Source organism: Mycteria americana, chromosome 7, assembly GCF_035582795.1.
Source record: "Mycteria americana isolate JAX WOST 10 ecotype Jacksonville Zoo and Gardens chromosome 7, USCA_MyAme_1.0, whole genome shotgun sequence".
Lineage (NCBI taxonomy): Eukaryota > Metazoa > Chordata > Aves > Ciconiiformes > Ciconiidae > Mycteria > Mycteria americana.
The window spans coordinates 9185625-9211626 of NC_134371.1; the positions used below are offsets into that span (position 1 = coordinate 9185625).

At 45.8% G+C, this 26002-nt stretch overlaps 1 protein-coding gene across 2 annotated transcripts in view; it reads left to right on the plus strand.

Annotated features, from left to right (window-relative positions):
* The window catches only part of LOC142413022 (calcium-activated potassium channel subunit beta-2), a 159803-nt gene extending 134438 nt beyond the window's left edge, over window positions 1-25365 (plus strand). For both annotated transcript variants that reach the window (XM_075509058.1, XM_075509059.1), the window contains exons 2-5: window positions 7260-7370; window positions 13891-14061; window positions 16590-16785; window positions 23243-25365. In XM_075509058.1, the coding sequence (XP_075365173.1) occupies window positions 7260-7370; window positions 13891-14061; window positions 16590-16785; window positions 23243-23527 (763 nt within the window). In that variant the 3' untranslated portion in view covers window positions 23528-25365. The remainder of the gene's footprint in view (window positions 1-7259; window positions 7371-13890; window positions 14062-16589; window positions 16786-23242) is intronic.
* The last annotated feature ends 637 nt before the right edge of the window (window positions 25366-26002 follow it).

A 26002-nucleotide genomic window follows, 5' to 3' on the forward strand; every position in this document is an offset into this window, starting at 1 on the left:
CCAGGGAGCAGCTGAGATGATGAATATAGTGCTTGTCCAATGTGTCACTTGCTACGTAAATTCAAATTCAGCACAGAAAGCTAAAAATGTTTACAGAGTCCTGACAGGCAAAGGGGACAATTATCCTCAGCTGTGCCTCACAAACGTTGATCCCCGGTGACTGCAATGTGCCAAGAGCATTGCCTCGTGCTTGGATTGCAAACTCACCCGCACCAAAACATGAGGATGGTAATAAGGGCTGGCTCTTCACTAGATGTTTTGCTACCTGGATGTGGCCTGAAAATGTCCTCTGCCAGGTACAGTGATGGGACTAGCACATCCCTTGTACAGATGAGGAAGCTGAGGCCATAGTGTCAGACTGCTCCGAGGTTGGCCAGAAGGTCACCAAAGAAGAGAAGTTGGGACTGTCTTGTTTGTGATGACAGACAGTAGCTCCCTCCTTTGTAGCTGACCTGGGGACACAGGAAATTCTTCAAAACTTGCTGTTTCAATCAGCTAAATCAGAATAATTAAGACTAACATGGTGCAGCCAGGGTGAGTGAAACAAGTCATCATGGGGATAGTAATGTATGGGAAGAGGCATTGGGAAAAAAAAAGGAAAAGAAAAAAAGAAAAAAGAAAAAGTGGAGAAGGAAGTTAAAATTAAAAAGATCAGGAAGAATAAAGACAATAAAGTCTACAGCCATTCTGTGTGGGCTGCTTAGACTTGTACTAGGCAGGCAACTAGCCTAAGGATGACAAGCATCATTAAATGGCAAGGGTTGAAAGTTTTTTCAAAACAGAAAGCCAGTGCTGGAGGAAAAAAACATCATGAGATGGAAACCTGGAAGATTTAGAGTTTACTTTGGAATATTTAATTTTGAAGTGTGAACATATTGCATGTTGTCATGTAGCAAAGAGGTATAGATACCTCAGCCTTCCTGAATATCTCTCCTACTCCTGTAAGAGAGTAAGGAAAAGAGATTAAGGAAATTAACAATCATAAAGTATGATTTGAAGTTAAAAGAAATTTTGCCTTTGAAAACAAAACCCAATGCTGCTGTGTTCTGCACAAAGCTAAGTTGCATCCCCATGGGATGGCTTCCGATGTTACTGGCAGCCCCGTTCTCCTCCTCCTTTGGACATGGAGTGTCCTAGACATGCCTGTACCATGGGAGCCCAGCAAGACCACCCTGGGTCCAGGGTGTCTCCCTCATTCAACTCAAAAGCTAGATGGAGAGCTCAGCTCTGAGCTCTGAGGAGATTTAGGAGAAGAGCCAGAAATAGAGGTGAATTCATTAATGAAGCATCATTAGCCATCAGGCTTCCTAAACTGTTGTCAGTACATTAACACCAGCTGCCCGTTGTCCATTTTTCCCTTGCCATAACGAGGAACCCCAAATTCAAGGTCATCTGCCAGTTGGATTAGTCAGTTAGTACCGCCAGAGCTCCTGAGATGCTCCAACAAGAACGGTTATTTATGTCGCTCTGTCCTGCACTGTGCCCATTAGCGTGCAGTACAGCAAAGTCCGGTCACGAGGCAGAAATATAACATTTGATACCGCTGTTGCTGCTTCACAATTTAGCGTTGCTGTTGCCAGAGCGTTAAATGTTCCCGAAGTGGTAACTGTCTTCTACTAATGCAGAAGCATTTCTTTTATGAGCTAGCTTATTGCTGTTCTTGGTCCATGCTTGCTGTTCTCCTGTTATGGCCGCAGACAAGTGGGATTAGGGCAAGCAGATACTGTGCTCAGATGAAGACCTGCAGAGAAAATAGGTATTCTGACTACACAAGAAACACTGCCCTCTGAATTGTGTCAGAACAGGGGAATTGCCAGCTAGGTGTTCACCTGGTTTCTGGTTTTCATCTTCAGTGCTAGTGTGTAAAACCTCCCTTGGTACATGTGTATTCGGGCTTTCATGTCACACCACAGCCATGGCCACAGCAGGTCTCGCTCGGATACCCCAGGCTCAGTTTTTACCACCCAGTTAGGTTTCTCCTCACCTTCTCCCTGGTGTAGCTCTGCTTCTATCTACCCCTTCATGTTGCCATGGACCGTACTTACAAGTCAGAAATTTCAGGCACTGGTTTTAGTCCTGTGTCCAGCTCGTACATTCTTTTAACACCAGGACTAGAAAACTCCCCTGGATCATCTCCTGAATCCGTCAGGAGCATCTTAATTTAGTAGTTACCACCATCGCTCTGCCTGGGAAATTCTTCCATGTACTAAGGCACCTGAATGCCAGACTACCTGGCAGTCAGGCTACACTTTACATCAGAAATTCAACAGGCCATTTTATTTATCTCACATCCTTCATTACACAATACTTCTCCCTGTTTTCTGGCTCAGCAAAGCCATAGGAAAACATACTATCATCAGAGATAGGCATGGGTAAGACCTGTCAGGGCATAAAGTCTGACTGTCCGTATTCAGTAAATTCTCCTCAAAAGTGAACCACCATCCCCTTATGGGCTGCCTTTGATGCCTGGTTCCAGCCTCTTCCTTTTCCCAGGGGCGACGGTGGGTGGGACCACCCCAAAAAAAGTCTCTCCAGCCATGAGAGAGACCAAGTATCTCCCACCACGCAACAGCAGCTGCCCTGTCTGTTCAAGAACTGGCACTGACCGCTGTGTTGGGGCAGGGAGAGAGGTTAAATGGTGGACTAGCAGGAAAACTTCAGGACTCACAGGGAACTGCCTCAGGGTTCAAATGAATCCTCTGGCTGGGAAGTGCTGGGATGAAGCATCCAGACCGCTTGGCAGCACGGACAGTGCGGGACGTGGGTGTATTCAGACAAAGCTTAAGAGGTCAGTGATTATATCTTTAGGTGAATGTTTAGCTTTTGTTGGCTTTTGATGACTCAAGGTGTCTTTTATGAGGTAAAATTAATGTAAGTGCTTCTCTTTTTACAGTGGCCACATTGCCCAGGAAATGAAATGCCATAAGGGGAGCAAAGCTCATTAGTTTGGTGCCGTAAATGGTTCTCCAAGGTCTCAGAAACCCTGTGATTAACATAAACATAGACAGAGGCAATTACAAATAAACGCATATATAAAACCCAGCTTTCCATCTAAAAACGTGGTCCGCAATATCCCTCTTTGACTGTTCACAGATGTGGTGACCTAGCGGTAAGGGACATTTCATATAAATCGTGACATAAACCGAAGCCTGAGAAAGGAAAGCAGCCAGCCCAGGGTGAAAGTGAGGATAACAGAGCACATAATATAGTTACTAAGGTACCAGCTAAGGATTTTGAGGCTGACCGTCCGAATTACGTCTTTTTTGGAGCAATCTGAAGCAAATGCTGCCCCCCAGCATGTTTTCTTCACACTGCAGTCCTCTCTCAGGTGGTTGCTGTTGGGTGGACTTATTGACACTCCTTAGGTCTGGACAGAGTAGTTCTAATCTTATAAGAACTATCTCAAGTCTTCATCTTGCAATGGCTGAAAAAGTGGAAACCTTGTCAGGTTTTCTAGTGAGGTCATAAAATTCACCAGAAGATAATGTTCAAGAGAAGGCTGAGAATGGGGGAAGATGGGAGGAGTGGGTCAGCGCTGGGGAGACCCACTGTGTCAGCGTTATGGGCGCTTAGAGCTGCTCCTCAGCCAGTGCAGAGCAGTGAGGTGCCCTGAGCACGGGTGTACACGTATTCATAGGAGATTGTACATTTTTTACTCTGCATTTCTCTCTTAAACATTGTGCATTTATTCAGAATAGACCCAAAGGCCATGAAAGAAATGTAGATGTGGTGCGTAGGGACATGGTTTAGTGGCAGACTTGGCAGTATTAGATTTACGGTTGGACTTGATGATCTTAAAGGTCTTTTCCAACCTAAACAATTGTATGACTCTGTGATTCTATGAGGCATGTTTTGTAAAAACCAAAGCATGGCCTCCTTGCCTGTCTCTGTGGCAACCGTGCCGAGAGACAACTGGGTTGATGCCACACGGGGTAAATAATGAAGAAGACAGCAATATTCAGGCAAAGTCCAGCAGAAAGCACAGGGTCCAACCCAGTATCCTGACTCTAAGAGTACACAGCAGAAGTCACATCAAGTACATCAGTTTGCTGGTAACCTGCCCTATAGAAATATCCCCTACAGACTCCTGATAGTCAAAAAAGCAGCTTGAAGCGCCTCGTCTAAACTGTTTTTTTAACAGGTATTGTCATGATTTTAGGTGCTCCGTCTGTTCAAGAAATAGCACAATCCACTTTTACTCTAAATGCCAGGCTGACATCCTGCAGTAATGAGTTTCGCAGGCTGATTACTTGTTGCATGATAAAAATACCTTGCCAGCAGCTGACTCAGAGAGGCAACGGGGAAAAAAAAGTAGTGCTACTTGTTTTCTCAGAAAAGAGAGAGGGGACAAAGAAGGAACAGGGTTCACAGTCCTGCCTTGGGATTCACTCAGGGGAGGAGAAAGGTATGGAAGTTTGCTAACTGACCTGATAGAGCAGGACGTGGTCGTGTAGGTTGTAACCGTTCTAAGTCGTAAGTCCTCCGAAGGCCTTCAAAGGAGATCTTGGGGAGTTTGTGTTGTTACTGTTCTGCAAAAGGCTCTTACCTTACAGCTAACCCCCACCTAAAGGAAACATGGACTTTAGTCGCTTACATCTGACCTCTGTTGTGATGTCATCAGTGTAACAATTTTACACAAAATTAGGCGTGTAATTGTGTGTTAAATAGTGATGGTTAGCTTGGACTGCCCAGGCAGCGTTAATGCTATCACATATGGACTGCTCCAGGGCACTGGCACTGTCTGAAATCACTCTGACTTTGGGGGGAAGAAAGACATCCCTTTTCCTCCCCTGGCATCTCCTCGGTGGGACAGACCCTTCTCACCCAGTTCTCGCACCAGTGGTGCTCCTGAAATTTGCTCCTGGAGCTTGTGAACCTGCCTCCCTGCCCAGGCAGTCCTGCCCAGGTGTCCCTGTTGACTCAGACAGGCAGCAGAAGCTGCTGATCACCTCTAATGTGTGCCCAAGTTTTGCTTAATTAAGAACAGACTCTCTAATAGCATTCACCACCGTCTCCTGACGGCTCTGGAACCACTCAAGCTGTGGCAGCACAGCCAGCCAGGCTTTCCTGCCGTGCAACTCACCTGTGACATCCTAAAGAGTGCAGTGACAAATATATACATATAATTTTATTTTCCAGCATTAAGGGGCTCAGCCTGGGACGGGTCTCAGTCCAATATCCAGTGTGGCCTCCAGGCCCTTGGATCGTTGCTCTGAGCCCTCCTGCCCTGCTCGATGCAGAAACTCCAGCTCGTTCGGCACAGGCTTGGCAGTCACCGTTGTGCTGTCTGGGGTAGCGTAAGTGCAATCTTACATGCCAGAGTGACGATGAGACCCAAGGTCCTGCGACCCAAATTTCTGGCCATGATCACTATAAAAACACTTCTTGGTCGGTGGCTATATTGATTAGATCCTGGTAGATGCTATTCGCCTTCTAAACTATAGTTATTTAAGGGAGGAAGTGCCTCTTCTTATTGCTTAATCCCCAATACTTAACTACAGTGGTTGTAAGGAAAGAAAATACTCTTTTTTGGCTCTCAGAGCTGCAGTGATGACCACAGAGTCAGGGAAAGGGCTGGGGGAGATTCACCTCCTTCTGTCTCCCTTCTTTTGGGCCACCTTCTTGACCAATTTGCTGAGCATGAATACAGCACAAAAGCTTTGTCAGATATTACTGTCTGTTATTTCAAGCAAGGTCCCTGCCTGCAAGCCCCAGTCCCGAGCCAGCATCTCTGAGCATTGCAGCAACAGGGAGCAGCAGGATCCCAGCAGGGAGGAGGTGATGGGGTCACCAGTTTGCCCAGTTTGTGAGTTAGGCCTGGGTCCGTGCCGTGGACCCTGTGGCGGGGCTCTAGGCTGACTCCAGATGGAGAGCCCGGTCCCTTGGCACCCATCAGCCTGTCTGCGTACGGGTGGATTTTGGCCCCCATCCATGTTAGTCTTCCCCTGCAGCCACCTCTACAGGATGTAAGTATTCTCTCAGGTTCGCCACTATGCAAATATTGAAATTAGCCCTTTGCATGATTATGTAGATAGTGACATTACAGACTTTTTCAGGTGAGGAGCACTGAGGAATTCATGTGCCTTCCCTGCTGACAGCATCAACAGCCAGGTTTATTTTTCAGTGAGCTAAAGAATGTCCCCCAGTGTATGAAAAACTTTGGCATTAAAGTATGTGGTATCTGGAATATTTTTTTTCTTAAGCTTTTCTCTGAATGCAGTAAAAGCACAAAGTGCTGTGTCATGAAATAATGTGAATTACAGCCCTCACCAAGAAGGGCCCAGTTCTCAGAGATCGAGATTTTAACTGAGCCTCACTAAAACCAGGAGCAGATTAAGAGGAGCTACAAGGGGAGCTGTAGCCCCACTAGCAGGTTCAATACAGCCTATGCTTCCAGCCTGGCAATGAAGTTCTTATCTGGAAAGATGGTTGTTCACATTCAGTTGATCTAGGGTAACCAAAATCTGCTACAAATAACATAGATGGAGTGAATGTGCCTTGAATCAGGGCAAGAGAGCAGCAACACTTGTTGAGATCCTTTCAACTCTGTATTTCTGATTCTATGAGCTCTAATTGAAGTACAGGGTTCAAATTCAGTCCTTAAAATGAAACACCTCAGACTTTTCTCCTCTTCAGAAGACCCTGAGAGCCTGAGAGAAGGCAGCAGGTCTCATACCCTGCTGTGAAACAAAGAAGCCCCTGGGCAGGAATCTAACTGGTCTGGCCAAATGGCTTTGGGACAGTAATTTCTCTATGGGAAGAGACATCTTTGTCACATCAGTTACATTTCCACAAAATGCTGCACTTACGTCTCATACTTGTGCCTCATTCAGAAATGTTCCTTGAGAGCCTCATCGCACCGAGAGCTGCCGTACAACCAATAAGCTGTAATGAACGTGTGTGCGCTTAAACAATAGCCACTTTCTATGCCCAAAATACTGCCATAAGAACATTGGATGCAGCTATTACCTTTTCTTAAACTACCGGTGATTTCTTGTCCATGGTGCAAATCCTTTGCAGTGTGGAGGACAGCTAAGCCTGATTAGCCAGGATCACATTTTGCCAGTGGGGCTGATGAGATTTATCCTTCATTCCCACACACTGATCCGTCATCCCCATTATTTTACATCTCACCTTGAGTTAACAAATGGTCCATCTTCAGAGCACACTGGGCATGGCCACAGGGATTTGGCACGCTGGATATAACGTGGTCTGCTGCGTTGGATAGGCAGTGACAAAAATTGTCCCTCTTCCCCCAGGTCCTTCCATCGTCCCACTGCAGTGAGCAAAACCAACACTGGGCAACCCTCTAAAATGTTTATTTGGACCAGTGGCCGGAGCTCTACATCTTACAGACATGATGAGAAAAGGTAAACAGCATCTATGCTGATTGTCTCTTACAGGTTTTGAATCTTTAGGAGTGTGGCCTGTAGCTTCTCTTCAGTGGTGGCACTGGAGAAGTAGGAGGGATGCAAAGGGTGTCCCCCGCCTGCCTCTCACCCCCGCCCCGGCTACTGCTCCACCAACAACAGGACCAGCCGATGGGCTCCAGGGTTAACGTGCCAAGCCAAAACACAGTGGAGGACAATGCCAGAGCCATGGCCAAAGTCTTCCTTGTCCCCAGGACATCAGCAGCACACCGTGACTATCTCTGAGGTCAGCACACAGACATCACACATCTAAAAGCACAGTAACCCCCAGCCACAGGTCTGCAGCCCCAGCTCCAACCCCTGTGAAGCCTTTATGCCTTTTGCAGGTGTCCTGCCTCCAGCCATCAGCCCACACCACTCCCGCACCCCCCTCCAGACAACACACACACACAGTGCCTCCTCTCCCCCAGCCAAACCATTGCCCTATATACCTTTTACACATCTGGATGGTGCATCCAGCCGTCAGAGATGTTTTCTGTTTGTATGCGTGTGTGTGTGTGAGGATGAGCGTGTGCGCAATACATTGCACAGTGGCTGGGGGATGACAAGCAGCTTGAAAGTGAGCTGATTACTGGTAGCCCACCAGCCCACTTTAGTGGGGTTGCTGGAGGGAATAGGCTGAAGGAGACAGAGGAATAAATGCGTTACTGGATCTCCCAGGGGAGCAGGGAATTACACAGAAGAGAAGGAAAGGGAAGGAGAGATTTTAAGTCCACAGACAAAGGCAGCACTCAGTTGGGAATGAAAGAAGTTAAATATCACTGATGAAAGAACAATTGTCAGTAATGCTCAGACTCATCCTTCCAAAACCTCTCTCCTTTGTAGCGAGATTTGCCAGACAGCTTGTCTTGTCACAACCAGACACATTTGCCTTTCTTTTCTTTTCTTTCCCCCTTCCCTCCCTTGCTTCCTCTCCTTCAGTTCCCCTTGCAGTCACTATTAAATGTAATCACAAAAAATCAGGCTCCAGTGAAACAAAAACAGAGGTGCATGTATCTACAGTGCCAATTAGCAAAACACACTCTTCAGGTATTCTAACGAGACATTACTGCCGGCATCTGCTTGGGAAAATGTGCTCATGAGTTCCGGCAGCAGAGCTGCCCTCAGGACACCGAGTCTCTTTGGAGAATTGGTCCATTTGCTGAACTTTCCTGCAAAGGCTGCATAGGTGTTCAGCTCTTTTGATAATCCGATCCCAAGCAGATATTTTGAAGCCACAAACACCAGCTTGGCAGCAGCTTTCCGTGGACTTTCCATGGGAGCTGGTTATCTAACTGCCTCATGTACTTCTGCAAGTCTCCTCTTTAATTGAATTTTCCCCAGGCTAATGTTCTTCTGCGTTAAAACACTGTCATGGACAGGATGGTCCAAGGTTAACTTGTAGGAGATGATATCTGCCCACGCGTTGGACTGGCTGGAAGCCATGTGCTCCCAATTATCATTGCCTTCAGCTCACACCATGCCTTTCAGTGGGACTTATTAACTTGGGGCTGAGCACTGTGCTAAACAGGGCTCACCGGCATCTCGTCAGCTTAGACCCTGGGCAGAGCTCGCCCCTGTCTGCTTGCAGAAATAGGGAGGTAGGGAGCAGTATCTCTGTACTTACACACCAGCAGCGGTAATTTCAGGTGCCTTTTCAAACCTTTGGGTGGGTTTATTTCCCAGGTGGTCCTGTAGAGCTGTTTTGTTCATACCCTGTGAGCGATTAATAAAATGCAAGAGGGAAAGGGAGGAAGAGAAAATGGAAATAGGAGAGTGCTGGCCGCAGCCTCAGGACTGCAGAAGAGAGGTGTGAACGTAGAGCAAGTGTTGCTGGTGGGAGAAACTCATCCGTCAGCATCTGGCGGTGATTTTAACACGTGTAAGGTCACCAGCAGTGTCACTATGTCAAACAAGCAGTGCATTTTAGAGGAATGACTTCCCCTAAATGACCCTTTCCTAGAAATTTTTGTTCTTTAAACTTCAGACAGGAAGATTGTCAGCTGGGGCAGCAAACTTTTCACCTGACACATGCCACGACTGGTGGCTTTTGAGGGGTCTTACCATAACAATACCCTGTGCAGCAATGGGTCACTTGCTGTGGATGGATCACCTCCTCCTGGGTGGAAGGTGTCTCTCAGGCATCTGCTTTTGCAGGATCGAGCCCAAAATGTATGTGTTTCATTGCTATTTTAGACATCTGCTGTTCTCCAGCTGCCACTTTTTAGGCTTCAGAAACCTAGTCAAGCCCTCATTCTTTCTCAGCTGTCAATTATGTTTTCCACAACATTGTAAGCTTGGAAAACCAAAGCACTGGTTTGGTTTGGTTTAGTTTGGTTTGGTTTGGTTTGGTTTGGTTCAGTTCAGTCCAGTTTGGTGGGGAAGAGGGAAGGAATTGAATGAACAAAATCTGTTCGTATCGATAGGAATCCTTCTACAACCATCACTGAGACTTTTGTGAGAGCTCCAGAGATATTTCCTGTTGCTGTAGCTCTAATAACAAAAACTGATGCAGCTAAATATAACCTGTAAAGAAAAAGGTAAAGAAATTGGCTTCTGAGCAGAAAAGTCCCTGAGCATTGGGAATTCTGCAGGTAAGATACAGGAGTTTTTTTGACCTTTGCATTCAAGGATTTCTGATATCAGTAAACACTTCAACGGGAGGTAATTTGAGTGACATCTGCATAATAACTGTGATATCAGAGAACTGAATGAGAATTCAAAGTCACTCCGAATAATTCAGGCAGGCAGGTATCCCCATCTGACAAGCCCCATGACCGCACAGTCCTGGAGAAGGCAGCACCTCACTCAGTGCCACACCGTGGTCCATTCACAAGGGAAGGAATTTGAGGGTAGGTACTTTGTGTATATTTTAAAAATAATAAAGTAATTGAAAGTGTCTGGTTATTCTAGATTTCCAGGGAGGAAACTAGACCCCCTTTGCAGTGCTCTTAGATCTACCCATTTTGGAGCAAAACAAGAACTGTTGTACTGGGTCAGAAGAAGCATTACTTTAGCCTATTCTGCTCTACGTGGCAGTGCCCAGTTGCAAGCCCTTGGCATATCGGCCAATAAGTTCATCGTATTCCCGGAGCTGCGGAGCAGTCCTGTACCAGCAGAGCACAGAGCACATAGCATGCATGTGGCGTGCCTCGTCCTTCACATAACCGAGTGCTAAAAGGCCATGTCCCTCATGATGGCAAAGACAGGTCCTGGCTCCAGCAAATATGAGTAACTACAGAAGACACAGAATTTCTTATTAAGGCCAGTGGGCTTAAACTGGCATTGTAATTCTCCTTGACTGTCTCGTGTTCAGGCTGACTAACAGAACCTGGGCTGCCTAATTTCATCACGCAGGTCCTCCCTAAGCCGTCCTCTGGAGATCACGTAAGGAGCTGCTGACCACATTGCAGAGGCATCCCCGCACTGCTGCTGTGCAGAGATATGGAGAGGGAAATCTCTGCTCTGTCCCCAGCAGGCATGGTCACGGCTGAGATTTCCTCTCTGGCAGCTGAGCCCGGGTAGAGCAGCCAACCCATATCCTCTGAGCAATTTGGCAAAAGGCACACGGAGATTTAGCAGGGGAGAACTTCAGTTTGGAAACGATCAGCAGAGCAAAGGCCTTTTGTCCTTGGAAGCTTGCTTTCTATCAAATGTCTTTGCGCAGGGCAGAGAGACCCCATGTTCTGACAGCTGGGACTTTTTAAAAACAAACAGCCCCACTCGGTGTCATATTTGGGGAGTTATCACAGGTAATCGTAAGTATTAGATGGAGTCACCTAGATGAGTAGTGTCTGGCATGCAGTGATCTGTATTTAAACACACCGCAGCAGTCAGCTAATTGTGGCTGTGCAGCCCTGGGATCCAAAATCAGCTGGCTAAGCACGGTGCTCTTCCAGCTCACCGAGCAGAAAGAGGTCCCTGGGCTGTGCCAAAAGTTCACACGTACACAAAATCCCCCCCCACGGAGCAGCACACACACGTGTGCGGGCCACTGCTGCCGCTCCGGCTTCGGAGATGCCAAGGCTGCCCTGTCAGTGGCAAAATATTCTGCACAGCGTATCGTGTCCCCCAAAACCAGGGCTCTCAGGGGCAAAAATGTGAAGTCTGGTAATAGCAGATGTTCCCAGTATCATACAGAACAAATTGGCAGCTCCCTGGCGCAGGCACAAGCGGGGAGGAGGAGGAGGAACGGTTACTCAGCGTGTCTCCTGGGCTGCGTCAGGACTGGTGCATCAGGCGCTGGCACGTGCCACACCGCCGCACACCTTGGCGTGTGTCACCAGACTGACTCCTGGCAGGGATTCAGGGGAAAAAAGCCCTCAGGAAGGTGCACCAGGCTACCGCTTTCCTGTTGTTCGGGGCTTTGAATAACAAATATTTGCAAAAGAACAGCCGAACGACCGCTCCGAGCGTGACCCCTGAGGCAGAGCTTTATTTAGCTTTATTTACCATGGCAGGCGAGCCTGGGAGATCCGCCTGGCAGGCGGTCACCGCACACCGTCCCCTTTGCCAGTCACCTGCCAGATAGATCGTTTCTACAACATACCCTTCCGTCCATCCTTTTTTACCTCTCATTGTATGTTTCTTGGCTCAAGGCCACATGGGAAGTATTTGTAACCATTCTCAATTAGCTATTTGTTTTTAAATTGTCCATTTGTATCCCTTTTATGTCCTAACTGCTCTGGTGACATTAGTGAGCGATTGCACTGTCTGTTTTATGTCTATGCGTTGACATAAGTTATGCTGTGTGATTGGTTAATGTGCTGGAACTGCATGACAATCTCTGCCTTCCTGCCTGCTTCCATTTGGGAGCAACGCAAATCCTAATAGCAGCTCTCAGAGTTAAATACAGTTTGATAAATAATAATAGAAAAGTAATATTAGATTATTACTCTACATTACTTCTTTGAAGGCGATTACATCTGCCAGTTCACAATATATTTTTTCTCCCCAACACCAGAGAAAAATTTGACAGGCTGAATTACCATTTCATTTCCAACTAGGAAAACATTGACAAGCTTTAAAGGATGGTTTTGAAGAGAAACCATGGACATCTAAAGATGTAAATTACAGTTGGATGAAGAAACCTCAAGGGGTCTTAGGTATGGGAAACTATTGACTGCAGTACCATCTAAGCAAAATTTTTGCTATAAAACCCCACACTTTGTGTGCTTTTCCTGGCTATGACTCATCATCTAAATACAAATTCAATTCCAGTTTCAGGGAGCTTATGATTAAACCTATTTTCTTGTTTCTACTGTGTTTATGTATGATTTTACATCTGTCTTAACCCTATTTCTTTGTCCCTGTTGGTGAATGTAAGTTATATGGTTGGTCTGACACACAGTGCTTTTTTCCAAGGTTGCGTGAAACTTGGTGGTTTCAGCTTAAATGAGTGGTGGGTTTGCTAGAGCCCAAAGTGATGTTGATGTTGCTCACCTGCCATTTTGCAGACAGTAGAAGAGGAACTTCCTCCACGTGTACTACTATGTCCATGTTATGGTGGTGCCAGGGCTCAGAGGTGTGCGGTTCACATGCTTCGGGTGCTGCCTGGATGATTCAAAAGAACCGTAACAGAAAACACAGGAGATTTTGACCAGCCTCAGGTCTGTAAGTACATTTTAAACCCACAAAGTTTGAGTGTGTTTGAAATGTACTCAAATATTTCCTTCTTCACCATTGTGTCCTCATGACCCATTGAATCATCAAAGGCTCGAGATGAAAGAAGGACTTATGGTTAGAAAATGCAAAGGTCTCTCTGCTGAAGCGGGAATGGTTTGTTGTATCTTCTTTTTTTTAATCCCAGAACAAATAGCTTTGGTGGATAATTTTCTGCGAGGGTTTTCACTGTAATGAGTAACTGGGCTTCTAGAAAGCTATTTTATAAATAAAGTAAATAAGCTCCCAATCAAAAAACCCACAGAAATCAATTGCAAAATCCCCATAGTGTTTCATGAGCTTTGAGTCACACTCAGGGTGGAAAATTACCCAAACCACTAGCCTGTAGGGAATCAAAAAAGAATGTGGTCCTTTCAGATAATTTTAGATAATTTCTTCAGGCTATTTTCTACATATGGTGACATACGACCTGTTACCATATTCGACTGAAGAAAAGACACCTCATACACCTAAACATCTTCTAGTGGCCTAAGTTGGCATTGACAGGTCAAATTCACCTATGGTATAATTCAGCTGAGCCAATGATGCTGTACCAAAGAAGGATTTACTGAGCTGGCACAAGTGTCTAATCTTTACATTTGCTATAAGAGGTTTTTACCTTTTCAGAAATCGCTCTAATTTATTTTGGAGGTGAATAAGTTTCCACCAGGTCAGAGTGAATCTGATGAAAAAGGACACCTGAGGACCCTTAAGCCTTTCTCTTTCACGAGATGGGTATGGAGGTGGAACTACCCACCCTGTAGAGGGTTCATTGATTAAATATGAACTTCACATGAGAATGTATTATTTTCAACCTCAGAAATATTTACCAAAAAATCAGGGATCACGATCTACTGGACAAAAGGAAAACAGTCACAGCCCTAAAAGCCGGAGAAGACCGGGCCATACTCCTCGGGCTGGCCATGATGGTGTGCTCTATCATGATGTACTTTCTCCTGGGAATCACCCTGCTGCAGTCTTACATGCAAAGGTAATTTCACGACGGTTACCCCCATCTCACACTCTCTGCTCCAGCTGACTTCTTGTGGCTTTTTCTTTTTACTCTTTTTATTAAAGTTTTATGATTTTGCTTTGGTCAACATAAGCCCGATTCTCCACTTCCTTACCCCAATATAAATTAGGCATAACTACAGTGAAAGCGAGTTGAGTAATACTGGCATAAGCGAGGGAAGAATTAGATCCCTGTTTGACAAAATCTTAATCCATAGTCTTTAGACTCGCCACAGTTTAACACCAGTATAATATCCATATCAGCTGGTCGGCAGTCTGCTGAACCCTGTAAGCCTCTCAGGGGCTGTGGCTGCAAAGCCCAGTCAAACTCGGGAGAAAACAGCAAAAATATTTAGCAGCCTCGAGAAACAACACACTTGCAAATGAAGAATGGAGAATTAGTTTGGGAAAGAAATCAAGCTGCTTTGTAGCATGTAGTTTTCCATGTAGGTTATTACTTTCATTTTAACAAGTGAAATCCTCCTGAAATACAGTAATTTGCTGAAAGTGAAAGATCATCTTTCATCATTACTGCACTGCACTTAATTTTTCTGAGGCCTTCTCTGGCTTCCTTCTCCGCCACAGAGCAGAAAGTTTGGCCTGTGATTCATTAGCAGCATTTGAAATCAGTTTTCAAGCACCAGCCCTATTTAAAATCCAGCCCAGACTGTAATAAGACTGTCAACAATGTTTTTTCTGCCCTGATCAGTGGAGTTAGGAGAATGAAAAATGTGTAATTGGGGATCAAAACATTAGTCTGTCATGCCCGAAACCACGCTGAGGCAGCGGCCAATACCTGGGACATTTTGGCTTATCCGCCACAGGCTGCTTCTTCAGGCATGTACAATAAGTGCCCACAGTTAACTGGTATGAACAGCCTCAATTATATTGGCATACCTGCAGGAAAATACTCCTTCTTGACCCTGCAACAATGAGGAAAAAAATAGCAATGCCTGAGGATGAACCGTACTGATTTGCAGCATCTTACTTGTGTGATAAAGGTATTTGTCCCTTTTTAAATCCAGGCAAAGTTTAGATTTTGAAAACAGAGATCAAGACTTGTTAAGTATCCCAGAGCATTTGCTTTTCCAATTGGTCTCCCAGACCTTTCAGCAATATCAGGGTCAGTTGCAGAGGCTGCTAAGGTCAAAATTGCTCATGTGGAAAGAGATGATTTATATTACAAACTACGTGAAAAATTGCCAGAAGATATCAAAACACCTACGAGGTATCAAATATTCCATCTTCACAAGTCTGCCGTAGGTAGGTGTTACTTTATTACCCCCATGCATGAATAAAACAGCAGTCAGAGAGGTGAAAGTGAGGAGAAGACGACAACGCAGGAGTCTTTGCTGTCACTTCTCTTCTCACAGCCAGACCTCCTTAGGGGTTATTCTCCTTTACAGACAGCAATACCCCTCCAACAAAATACTGCCTGGGAGGGGAAAAAAAATCCTTTCACTTGATTTCCCCCTAGAAATCATAGCATAATTTAATATCAATGTAAAATGGAATATACAAGCAGAGTTACTGCCAAAGTAAAATACCAAGAGAATTAGTCAGAAATCTTTGATACCACTTACCGTGTAAAGCCTTTTGTAGGTTTGGCAAGGGGCGGGCAGACCCTCAGCCCCTTCACGGTGAGGGGCAGGACAGCGGCGCTGGGTGTGAGCTGAGGGGCTGAGCCCTGCCAAAGGGCAGCCCTGGGCTGAAACCTTTCCCCGAGCCCGTGAAGGGCCTCGCACAGAGCCCCCAGTGTCCCCTTCCCACTGCTCTTGTCCCTAAGGAAAATACAGCCGTAGATTTTTAAATACATGCAAGAAACCCCAGTGAACATTGCCAGTGCACCTCCAGGCTCCATCGTTCCAGTCTTAGCCCCTGGTGAACTGGAGATAAGCTGAAATCCTCCAGAATGATTACATCAGCTGGCTTAACTTACAGAAAACCGAGCAAGCTGCCACTAGAAAAAGCCTTTCCACAGGTGGAGCTGCATGCGCTACCACTTGTGTGTTACTGTGTCTTCATGCGTATGAATATACGCACCCTGGTAATTCAAAGTCGTCCTCCCAGCCTTCACTTTAAATTGAACTGATCTTGGTGGTTAACCATCAAGTCTTGGTCCAGGGTGTCCCACCATGCAGCACTGCGTGCGCTGTGCTCTTCCCGGGGCGGGCTGCTCAGTTTTCTTCTCTGATATCTCTGCTGGTTCCCTTTGGTTTCAAATATACCTTCTCCAGACTAGAAGTTCCACTTCTCTTTTCATTTATACATAGACATAAGTGAATCAGGTATTTTTGTGCCCAAAGCACAAACTCTAGGTACTACAGAATAATACACTCTGTCTGCGATGTGTGATGTGAGAAAGCCCACCCTTTCCTCAAAGCTCTGCAACATGTACCATCTCCTACAGGAAGCCCCCTGGTATATCCCTGATGGAAAGCCTGAGCTGTGTTTAGTGCTTATTGCCCATTCTCGCCATGCTCTAATGTCTCTTTTTTTCCTACTTAGTGTCTGGACAGAAGAGGCTCAGTGCTCACTTCTCAATGCATCCATCACAGAAAGCTTCAACTGCTCATTTAGCTGCGGTCCAGACTGCTGGAAAATCTCCCAGTACCCCTGCCTCCAGGTGTACGTTAATCTCACCTCTTCTGGCCAGAAGCTTCTGCTCTACCACACCGAGGAAACAATGAAAATTAATTCTGAGGTAGGAGCACAGAATAAAATTTCTTCCTAAATGGGTTTCTGGAGGGCTGCTCACCTGTTATAGGCATTCCTCGCTTTAAAACAATATAAGGCTTCCAGCTCCTGCTTCCCTGGTAAATACGGAGCAGAGAAAGCAGAAATCAGTGCACAAACTGAGCTCATATCTCTGGAGGGGGCAGTTTTCCACCTCCGCCCCATGCAGGGAGTGCAGCCCATCACGCATGGGATGGTCGCCCCGGAGGCTGGAGCCTCCTTCATCCTTTGCCAGTGCTTTAGAGGTGCAGGCTAGCACTGAGCACTTGTCACATTGATATTCTTGTGGAGCTGTGGACAAATCACTTCCCACCCGGGTATGGCTCTGCATGATAGCGAACACCTCTAGCAATGTGCACGGGGTATCCGCAGCGGTGAGAATAGAAATGGCCTTATTACTGCGGGGCCAGGCAAGGCGACGGGGAGAGACGAGGGTCCCGTGTCTAACAGCAGACATGTCTCCATCTCGATCTCTGGTGACAAACTCCACACCCTGAGCATCTCCGCTGAGGCCAGCTGTGCCGCTGGGGTCAAGGCACAGCACTTACCCCTGTGGATGGTGCAAAGATACTGAAAGTTTGCTGAGCAGGGACTGTCAAGATAAAAGCAGCAGCATAAAAATAAAAGGCCTGGCTTCTGGGCATGTATAAGCTAAGGAGTCAGCCCATCTTTCTTATACAAATTCCCCGATTGCAGACATTGAACAAAAAAAATGATTTTTAACAAATCTGCAGAAGAATTCCTCTCTCTGCTTCAGCAAGTACAAAATCCAGCATAACTCCATGCAGGTGGGATGGAGACAGCTCCTGTCTGGAGGCTATAATGAGCACAGCACAGAAGGCATCTCCCCACCGGCCCGCAGCCGCAGCTGTGCGGCTGACGCAGTGCTGTGCATCACACCCAGGCGAGCGACCGCCTCTTCGCAGGTGGCTGTTTGCTCCCTCTGCGTGGCAAGGCAGGATCGGACTAGGAAACGTCCCTCGCCCCACCTTCCTTTCTTCGTATCCACAGCACCTGGGTACCTAAGACTGCAAGCTGCAGTGAGCCAGGACGCAGCTAAGTCATTAGACTTACAAGTGCCAGATTTGCATTAACTACTTAGTTATCCAAGGTCACTGAACCCCAAACTATGGGCGCTTGGCAAAGCGCAGCCCGTAACAGCAGAGCCCCAGTTCAGGCTGCTGACAACGTAACCTATTGTGTTTCTATTTATGGCAGCAGTTCAGTAGACGAAATTACTTCTGCATATTAAGATAAAGCGATATTAAAATTAGTCAAAGCACGGCACGGTTGCACCGGGCCGGTTATTCTGCTGGATAATTAGCTCCTGTGGCTGAGAGACAAAGTCCTCTGGATACGAAGTGTGAAATGGAGAAGAGTGCTCCCATCTTCCCCTCCCGTTCGGCGTCAGTGCAGAAAGGAGGCACTCGCCGTCCGTGAAGCCTGCAGCAGCACAGACCCCACCTTCTGCTGGGGCAGAAGCAAAATCCAGTGACGCTCATGCTGCAATTTGATTAAAACAGATCAGATCGGTCTCTGTGCTCCACTGGATTCAAATAAATCAAGAGATTCATCATAAATCTCCACATTCTGTTACTGATGATTTTTGCTTGCTGAAATGGACTTTGAAATTCTCCCAGGTGCCGCCTCCTCTTAATTTAATGTAGGCACAGTTAATACTTCTCTTGCCCAAGGTTGTTTTACAGGTTAAGCTCTGCTCTCGGGAGGATTCCTAGGTTTTCCTGACATGCTGCTGGCTATGTGACCTGAATCCAAACGCAGTGTTGAATGGAAGTTTGCAATGTCTATAAAATACCTGGCTTCTTGTGCCTGGCTGGGATTAGCAGAGACTCCAAGCTCAGATCAGCACAACCCATCTCAGCTCCCTGGACGGGCGTTCCCTCTCCCCCGGCCGGAGAGCAGCCCCGTGCAGCAGGACGAGCAGCCCTCAGCGTGGCTGGTTTTGTGATGCTCCAGCTGGGTGCTAGCTGTCTCTCTCCATCCACCTACTCAGGTCTGCGTTTCCTATCTTTCTTCTTGCCAAATAAACAACAAAAAAAAAGCCATCCCTGGCTCACTGAGCCCTGACATTACTGGGGACGTTGCAGAGCATGGTGCTTACCCTCCAAGGTCAACACCAGTGACCTTCAAAAGGTCAGCATCCCCCCGCCAACTTCTCTGCCTCTCTGAGCACCGCCGTGCACGCAGAGCCGCATCTGGGGCCCGTCTCTCTCCTCTCCCTGCCATCTAGCACGGATGGAGCAAAATGCACTTTGATTTTAAATAATGATTAATCTCGGAGACTTGCTGTCTAACGTAGCTGTTGTCCCACAAGGTGCGGTTAGGCGTAGGTGCAATTTATATTGAGATCTACAGCGCGCTGCTGCCAGTCTCCAGTGGGAATCAGTGGAAAGTAAATGGACACCGGTCGAGCTGCTCCAGTCTTTCCCAGGAAAGCACACAAGGTTTTTCATGGTTTTTCATTGCTCTCGCTGTGCATACCGTGTCTCTAGCCTTTAAGACGAGCCCAGCCCCTCATCAATGCTACAACCATAGTGGCTTAAATGCTTTCACAGCTCCACTTTCCTTTCTCAGCTGTCAGAGGCTGTAACAGCCTCTGGGAGAGGTAAATTGGCCTGTGTCTCCTCGCACCCAGACCGTGGAGCCAGGCTGTCACCCTGAGGAAGGGCTGCAGTAGTTAAAGCAGTTCTAGAGGCCCCATTTCTATCTCACACTGTATAATTTTGATTCTTTTTGTGTCATCCGAGCTACTGCTGATTTATACCTGTGCTCCATAAGCGAGATAACAAGCAGGCTTTAATCACCAGAATCACCGTTATGCCAGCTGTAACTGCCTGAGACTAAGAAATGATAGGGGACCTCACAGTTTCCCGCTGAAGGTTCAGGTATTTATAACCCAGGGAGGAGTTTGCCTGGTGTGGGGGGAGCAGCGATGTTCGGCTGCGGTTCCCAACAGACCCATTTCTGGGCTGGGGCTGGAGAATTCAGCCTGCAGGAATCAATATCAGGCCAACACAGACACAAAGCTCCTCCTTCAGCCCTCAGCTCGAACCTGTTGCACTTTCCAGAAGAGGTGTAAATTGACTTCCTGACCACTTTCTCACAAAGATTGCCACAGCACATCTTATCAAAGTTTCCAGTCCCAGCTTCCAAGCTCAGCGTGACAGGGCCATACACCCCAGCCACAGACTCACAACGAGAACCATGTATTTGACTGCCCAGCCTGAACTGGGGGCCTCCCTGGCAATAAAGTCGTCGGTGTAACTTCGTCGTCTTACATGAAACTGCCCCCAGCTTTCCCGGAGGTGTTGTGTGATCTCCATCCTTGGAGATATTCATAACTTGACTGGACAAGTCGCTGAGCAACTCTGCACGGAGCAGGGCATTGGACTGGATGTGTCCAGAGGTGGTTCATACGGACTACCTATCCAGTCCTTTAAATTAGAAAAGCTGAGCTGGAAATGTAATAACAAGTTCTCTCTGTAACTGTTTAGTATGTCCGTCTTGTGATCAGACTGCAAGTAACACAAGAACCACTCTTCTCACATTGTGTCACAGAATCCTCACCTGAGGTAGAGACCCAGGCATTGCTTACTTTCAGATTTTCAGATTTCCCAGTGTTTGACAATGCAGAAGTGTAATAGGGCACCATAGATTTAGTAGCCTACATTCACAGGTACAGCATAACCATTGTGGATATAAAATTCCCTGCCAGGCATTGGAGAAAACTAAATGAAGATCAAACCAAAGAAAATGCCCAAAACATCCCATTATCCACGTCTACCTACTTGCTTGCCAATGACCTATGCAGCATGGCAGAGCTAGTCCTGTGCTTTCCCTGGGATCTCACTGGGGAAGCCAAGGAGTGGAAGGAGGCCAGGAGCACTCCACAACCACAACTTAATGCACACAGCGATTTCTTGCGCTGAGGAGCTCCTCCAAGCTGAGGCCGAGATGCCTCCAGGAGCTCAGGAGAACTGGGACGAGGCAGATAGCATATGGAGTAAAGGGCACCCATGTCTTGGAGAGTGCATGGGAGACCATAGCCTGGAGAGAGATGGTTTCAGCACAAGAAGCCTGGCTGAGAGGCAAAGTAAATCAACCTCCCTTGCACAACTGCATTTCACAGCTTCACGCTCCCAGACCCTCATGTCATGGGCAGCCCAACCAGCCCAACACAGCTGGTGGCTCTGTGCCAGCAGGTGCAGGAGGCAACACCTCAAGTTCTGCTTCAGCATCAGGGCTCCTTTGAAAATGCTTGGAAAATACTCGGACTTGCAGGAAGTCAGACCTCCCCCCGCTGCACTCTTGGGACATTTCCACAGACTTTGAGTCCAGGAATCTGTCATCATTTGGGCTTTTATGTGCCTGGTGTTTTCTGTCAAGGGGGAGGGCTGGACTTTGGCAAGAGTGGCCAAGCCTTCGTTTAATCTCCTCGCTCAGGATAGTAACAGCTGGGACTTCAAGAAACAAAAATGTATAGCACCAAACTCGCAAAAAAATCAACCAACTAACCAAACATAATCTGGGCTGGAACTACTGCTGTTACGACAGTGATAGCACAGAATTTAGTAAAAGAAAATGAAGTATGCTTCATTGAGAAATTTCCCCTACTTATTATATTATGATCAATTAAAGAGTCATAGGCAGTGGAAGAGGGCTTGTGGCTTTGGAAATTTAAGACAAAGCTGGGCAGAGAGCAAGAGAATATCCTGGAGGGAGCAGACCTGCACCGGCAGGAAGATGGATGAGATATTACTGCACTGATATTTTCCGTCTCTAATTTCTACAGCTCTATGAAATATTCATAATGGCAGTGCTGCCATGCTCTACCCTTAATGCTCCAGTCTGCTAACACCAGGCAATCTTTCTGCCACGCTTCAAATCATATTCTGCGCTAATAAACTTGCCAATGAATCAATGAAATCCTGTTATGAGGTTAATCCTTTGATCATTATTAGGACTAGAGATTTGTCGCAGTACATTACAAAAAGACACAGCATAGTCATGAAAAAGAACTGAGGGACATTTATAGAGTATATGCATTAAAACAATAATAATCAAAAGCCACGGGTCACATTATTTTAATCAAAACATCTTTTTTCCTTTGCAAAACTCACTTTCTCTCATTAAATTATCTGGAACTACTTTAGGTGCTCACCCAGGACAAGCAGGTTCAGCAGCTCAGGCAGGGAGCATGGCAGGGACCCAAAATCACCCCATAACTGCCAGGGAACAACGACCTGCTAGGTCTTCCCATGCACATTCAACGAGAAGTTAAGCAGCAGATTTCCCCCTGTCCTGAAGCAGTACTTGCCTAGGTAGGGAATTTAATCAAAATCCTGTGCAGGTGTAGAAAACCTTCAGGTGTGGAGGGGTGTAAGTGTCTACAAGAGAGGAGGGAGTGAGGTGCCCTGGGCTGCTCCCATCGACCCTCTTCCGGACCTGCCATAGCAACAGCAAATTCAGGTGTTTCTGCTCTAGGTCAAAATCCAGATGTGGCCTCAATCTTTGTGTGTCTGCGCTCCACCTCACCAGCCCACGCTAGCTCTTTGCAGGCAATGGTCAGCACAGCCCAGGGCCACCATCCGACATGTCCTGTGGAATATCTTCAATGCATGGACTCCATAAGCTAGTTTTTTAATTCACTTGGTTTTAGGATTCTTTGGGAATGCTAGGTTGAAACTGTGTTAGATAGAGCCATCCCCAGATCTTCTTTTTTTTTGTGACTGAGACTGAAATTCAAGCAGCATCTTCAGAGAGAAGGAATTGTTGGACTTACACTGGGGTCAGTAGCAAAAACAAGTCTAGGTAGGCAGGCTGATCTTCAGCTAGAGGTTGAATGAAAGTCTTCTGTGCTGTCAGTAGGAAACCTGTGTTTTCTCCTAGACTACCTATTTGTCCCTAATCGAGGCATTACCCCCACAGGAAAATTTGTATAAAGGTCTTTCATCAGCCTTCTCCTCTGTGAGTGAACTCCTGTGCCCACTATGAACACTTTGATCTGATCCAAGTGAGATCTGAACTACCAGATTTGTATTTACAGAGAGTCAATTACCCATCTAACTGCGAGCATATGCATGCCACTTAAGATGAAGAGGTACTTCATCAGTTCCATTTTTGCATGTGTAAATTAGCAATAATAATATATTCACCTATCTCACGAGGCCGCTGTGCAGATTAAAGCATTAATGTTTGTACAGCACTTGGAGGTTCGCCAATGGGAAATTCCGTAGATGTGCAAAATATTGAGTTTTGTCTGTGATAAATTTATTATTAGCTTAATAGTATTCCACTCTTATTATGAAATAATAATCGTCTTGAGATTTTCCTGCTTGCCACCTGAAAACAGACATTGTGTCTGGTTTGGAGATGCATTTGTCTCCCTCTTGATTTCTTCCCAGTGTTCATACATACCCAAGTGCGGCAAGAATTATGAGGAATCCATGTCGCTGGTGAATGTCGTGATGGAAAACTTCAGAAAGTACCAACACTTCCCCTGCTTCTACGACCCCGAAGGCGTTCAGAAGAACGTGATATTAACCAAACTGTACAGCTCCAACGTGCTGTTCCACTCCCTCGTCTGGCCCACCTGCATGATGATCGGCGGGGTCGCCATCGTCGCGATGGTAAAGCTGACTCAATACCTTTCCCTCCTCTGTGAGAGAATCCAAAGGATCAACAGATAAAAATGAAAACTTCTCCGAGATTTAATTACAGCGAAAATACTGTTTTCTCATTCTTCACCAAAGAACCTTAAGTTTGTAATGTGCAAGTCTGTTGTAAGTTCCTTACTATATTCTTATAAGTAGAGCAATAATGCAAAAGCTGTTCTATATGCAAACATGATGTTATTATTATGCAGACAACTGAAAAAAATACTGGTTTGTGTTGACCGTCTATATGATCTTGTTTTATGCTGAGAATAGTACTTCTTTCTTTTCTACAGCCAAAATAGGGCTCAGTGTGACCATTTGCCAAGCTTAGTCGATTAACATTTTCAGTGTAAAGGATTCTGGGGGAAATTCACCACTGGACAAAGGGCAGCCAACCACTTGCACATCACTGAGGTCTCACGTCTGGCTCAGTCCATTGGATGGATTTGTGGCTTTGCTTTTTTTATTATTGGCTGCAGGAGGAAAAAAAAAAAAAAGCATCAGTAGGGTTTTTTTATGATAAGACGGCACAAAAGGGATGTATTTTGAGGCCAGGATAAGCATACAGTATTTTCAGCCTAAGTAGGACTTGGTGATGCTTTGTGTTTGCTCCCCCAGTTCAGAAGTAAATTTTACCCTATGGTGTTTAAGGTCTTTTGGAAAACACTTTGGAGTTTTGTTTTATTTTATTTAGTGCTATAATTTCGTTCTGTCTTATCAACATCATCTTTGTCACTTGCAGAAGCTGTAGCCAAAAAACAAAAATCACCTTGTTCCATTTTCTATTCTAGTCTGAGCCCTATTGATGGAGATGGGACCAGAACACCTTATATAGAGGTTTATTACTCATTTGTCTTGTATTTGCTACCATATCACTGTAAAGAAAAAAATAACACAATCAGCTATTTTTTCATTTTTTACTTCCAACTATTTTAGATTTTTTTACTTGATATATATACAGATATATATATAAAGAAAAAGCTATATTATATCTAGTTGTGTATTGGAACTTGATTACGGGCGGTTTTTTCTTTGTTTTTACCAACTGGAAAGTGAACAGTATAACTCATGTATTTATAACCTTCATCCTTGGATAATATCATAACATGGAGGAGCAGCACTGCAGGATCTTATCCAATATTCATGGTGTTGTTTTGGTCAAAGGTCCCTGTTGCTGTGACATCGGAATTGACAAAAATCTCATCCAATTCTACGGCTCTATTAACTGAATTGTTAGATAATCTTCATAATACATCTGGAAATCTCTCCTGACCTTAAGTCAGTATGCAGTGCTGGCTGACGTGAATTATGATTTGAAAGGCCGAGGTGCAGTGATTTATTGGAAAAACTGAGATTCTGACTAAGATGTTGTCCTATCTGTCAAATATTTACCACGGAGATCTTGCCAGTATAATTTCATGCACACTATAGTCACGATTTCTGCATGATTTATTTTTATTCCCCTGTAGAAAGCAGTCCTTCTTATGTTATGTTTTAAAGACATCTCTCACTGTTTCTCACTTTGCACCCAGCCTGAAGGACAAATGCAAGGCAGCTCCTGTGAGCACCTGTGAACTCACTACCCAATAATTCAAAGAAATCATTTACAGGCCTATTCAAACCAAGAAACTAACATTTTTCCCCCTCAAAAAGACTGCAAAGCAAGTATTCTGCCTAGTTCATCTATATATAAGTACCTTTCCGCAATGTAGCATTAAAAATTTCAAGATGTTACGAAACTTTACAAGTCATGCAAGTGTAACGTGAGCTGTAAAAAAAATGAGTTCTCAGCAGTGAAAATGAACCTGCAATCTTGTAATCAGTAGTATAATTTTCCTTAGGTAAATAAATTCCTGGAGGGTGGGGGTATAATCAGGGCTCCAAAAATATGTAATAAAAATATTAAATTAAATCTTCCAGATTTCAATATCTTCTGCCTTCAGATCTGGCTTGTTTCATCAGACTTTTCTCTGTAGCTTCTATCACCAAGAAATGAAGAGCGCTGATGCAACAGGGAATTCATAAAGGTTTATTTGCAGAAACGTAGTTTTGATCAATCCGTGGGATTCACAGAAACCATCGTCAGCAGATCTGGGCACCTTCAGCATCGGTGGGACTGGAGTTGCAACGTCTTTGGTGGACCAACGGCAACCTTTATTCAACCATCCGTCTGCCAGCAGAAAGTGTGACTCACCCCAGGTGCCAGCATGGATGGGGGACAGAGATGGGGACCCCACCCACCGCTGCACAGGCGTGGGTGCCACCACGCAGGGACACGGGGATTCCTTGCCTGTGCCCATGACGCGAGGGGCTCCAGGCTGCAGACGCTCATCATTTTACAAAACCTTATTCTGCAGGTTTGTCCAAGAACGGAGGTGTCTAGGTGAGGCCTTCAGAGCCACACAGCCAAGGAGGCATCTTGACCCGTTTCTAGACAGCCCAGGTAGCTCCCAGGGTGCATCTTCATCCTTAACAAAGTTGTTTTCCCTTCAAGCAGAGAGGTTTGAT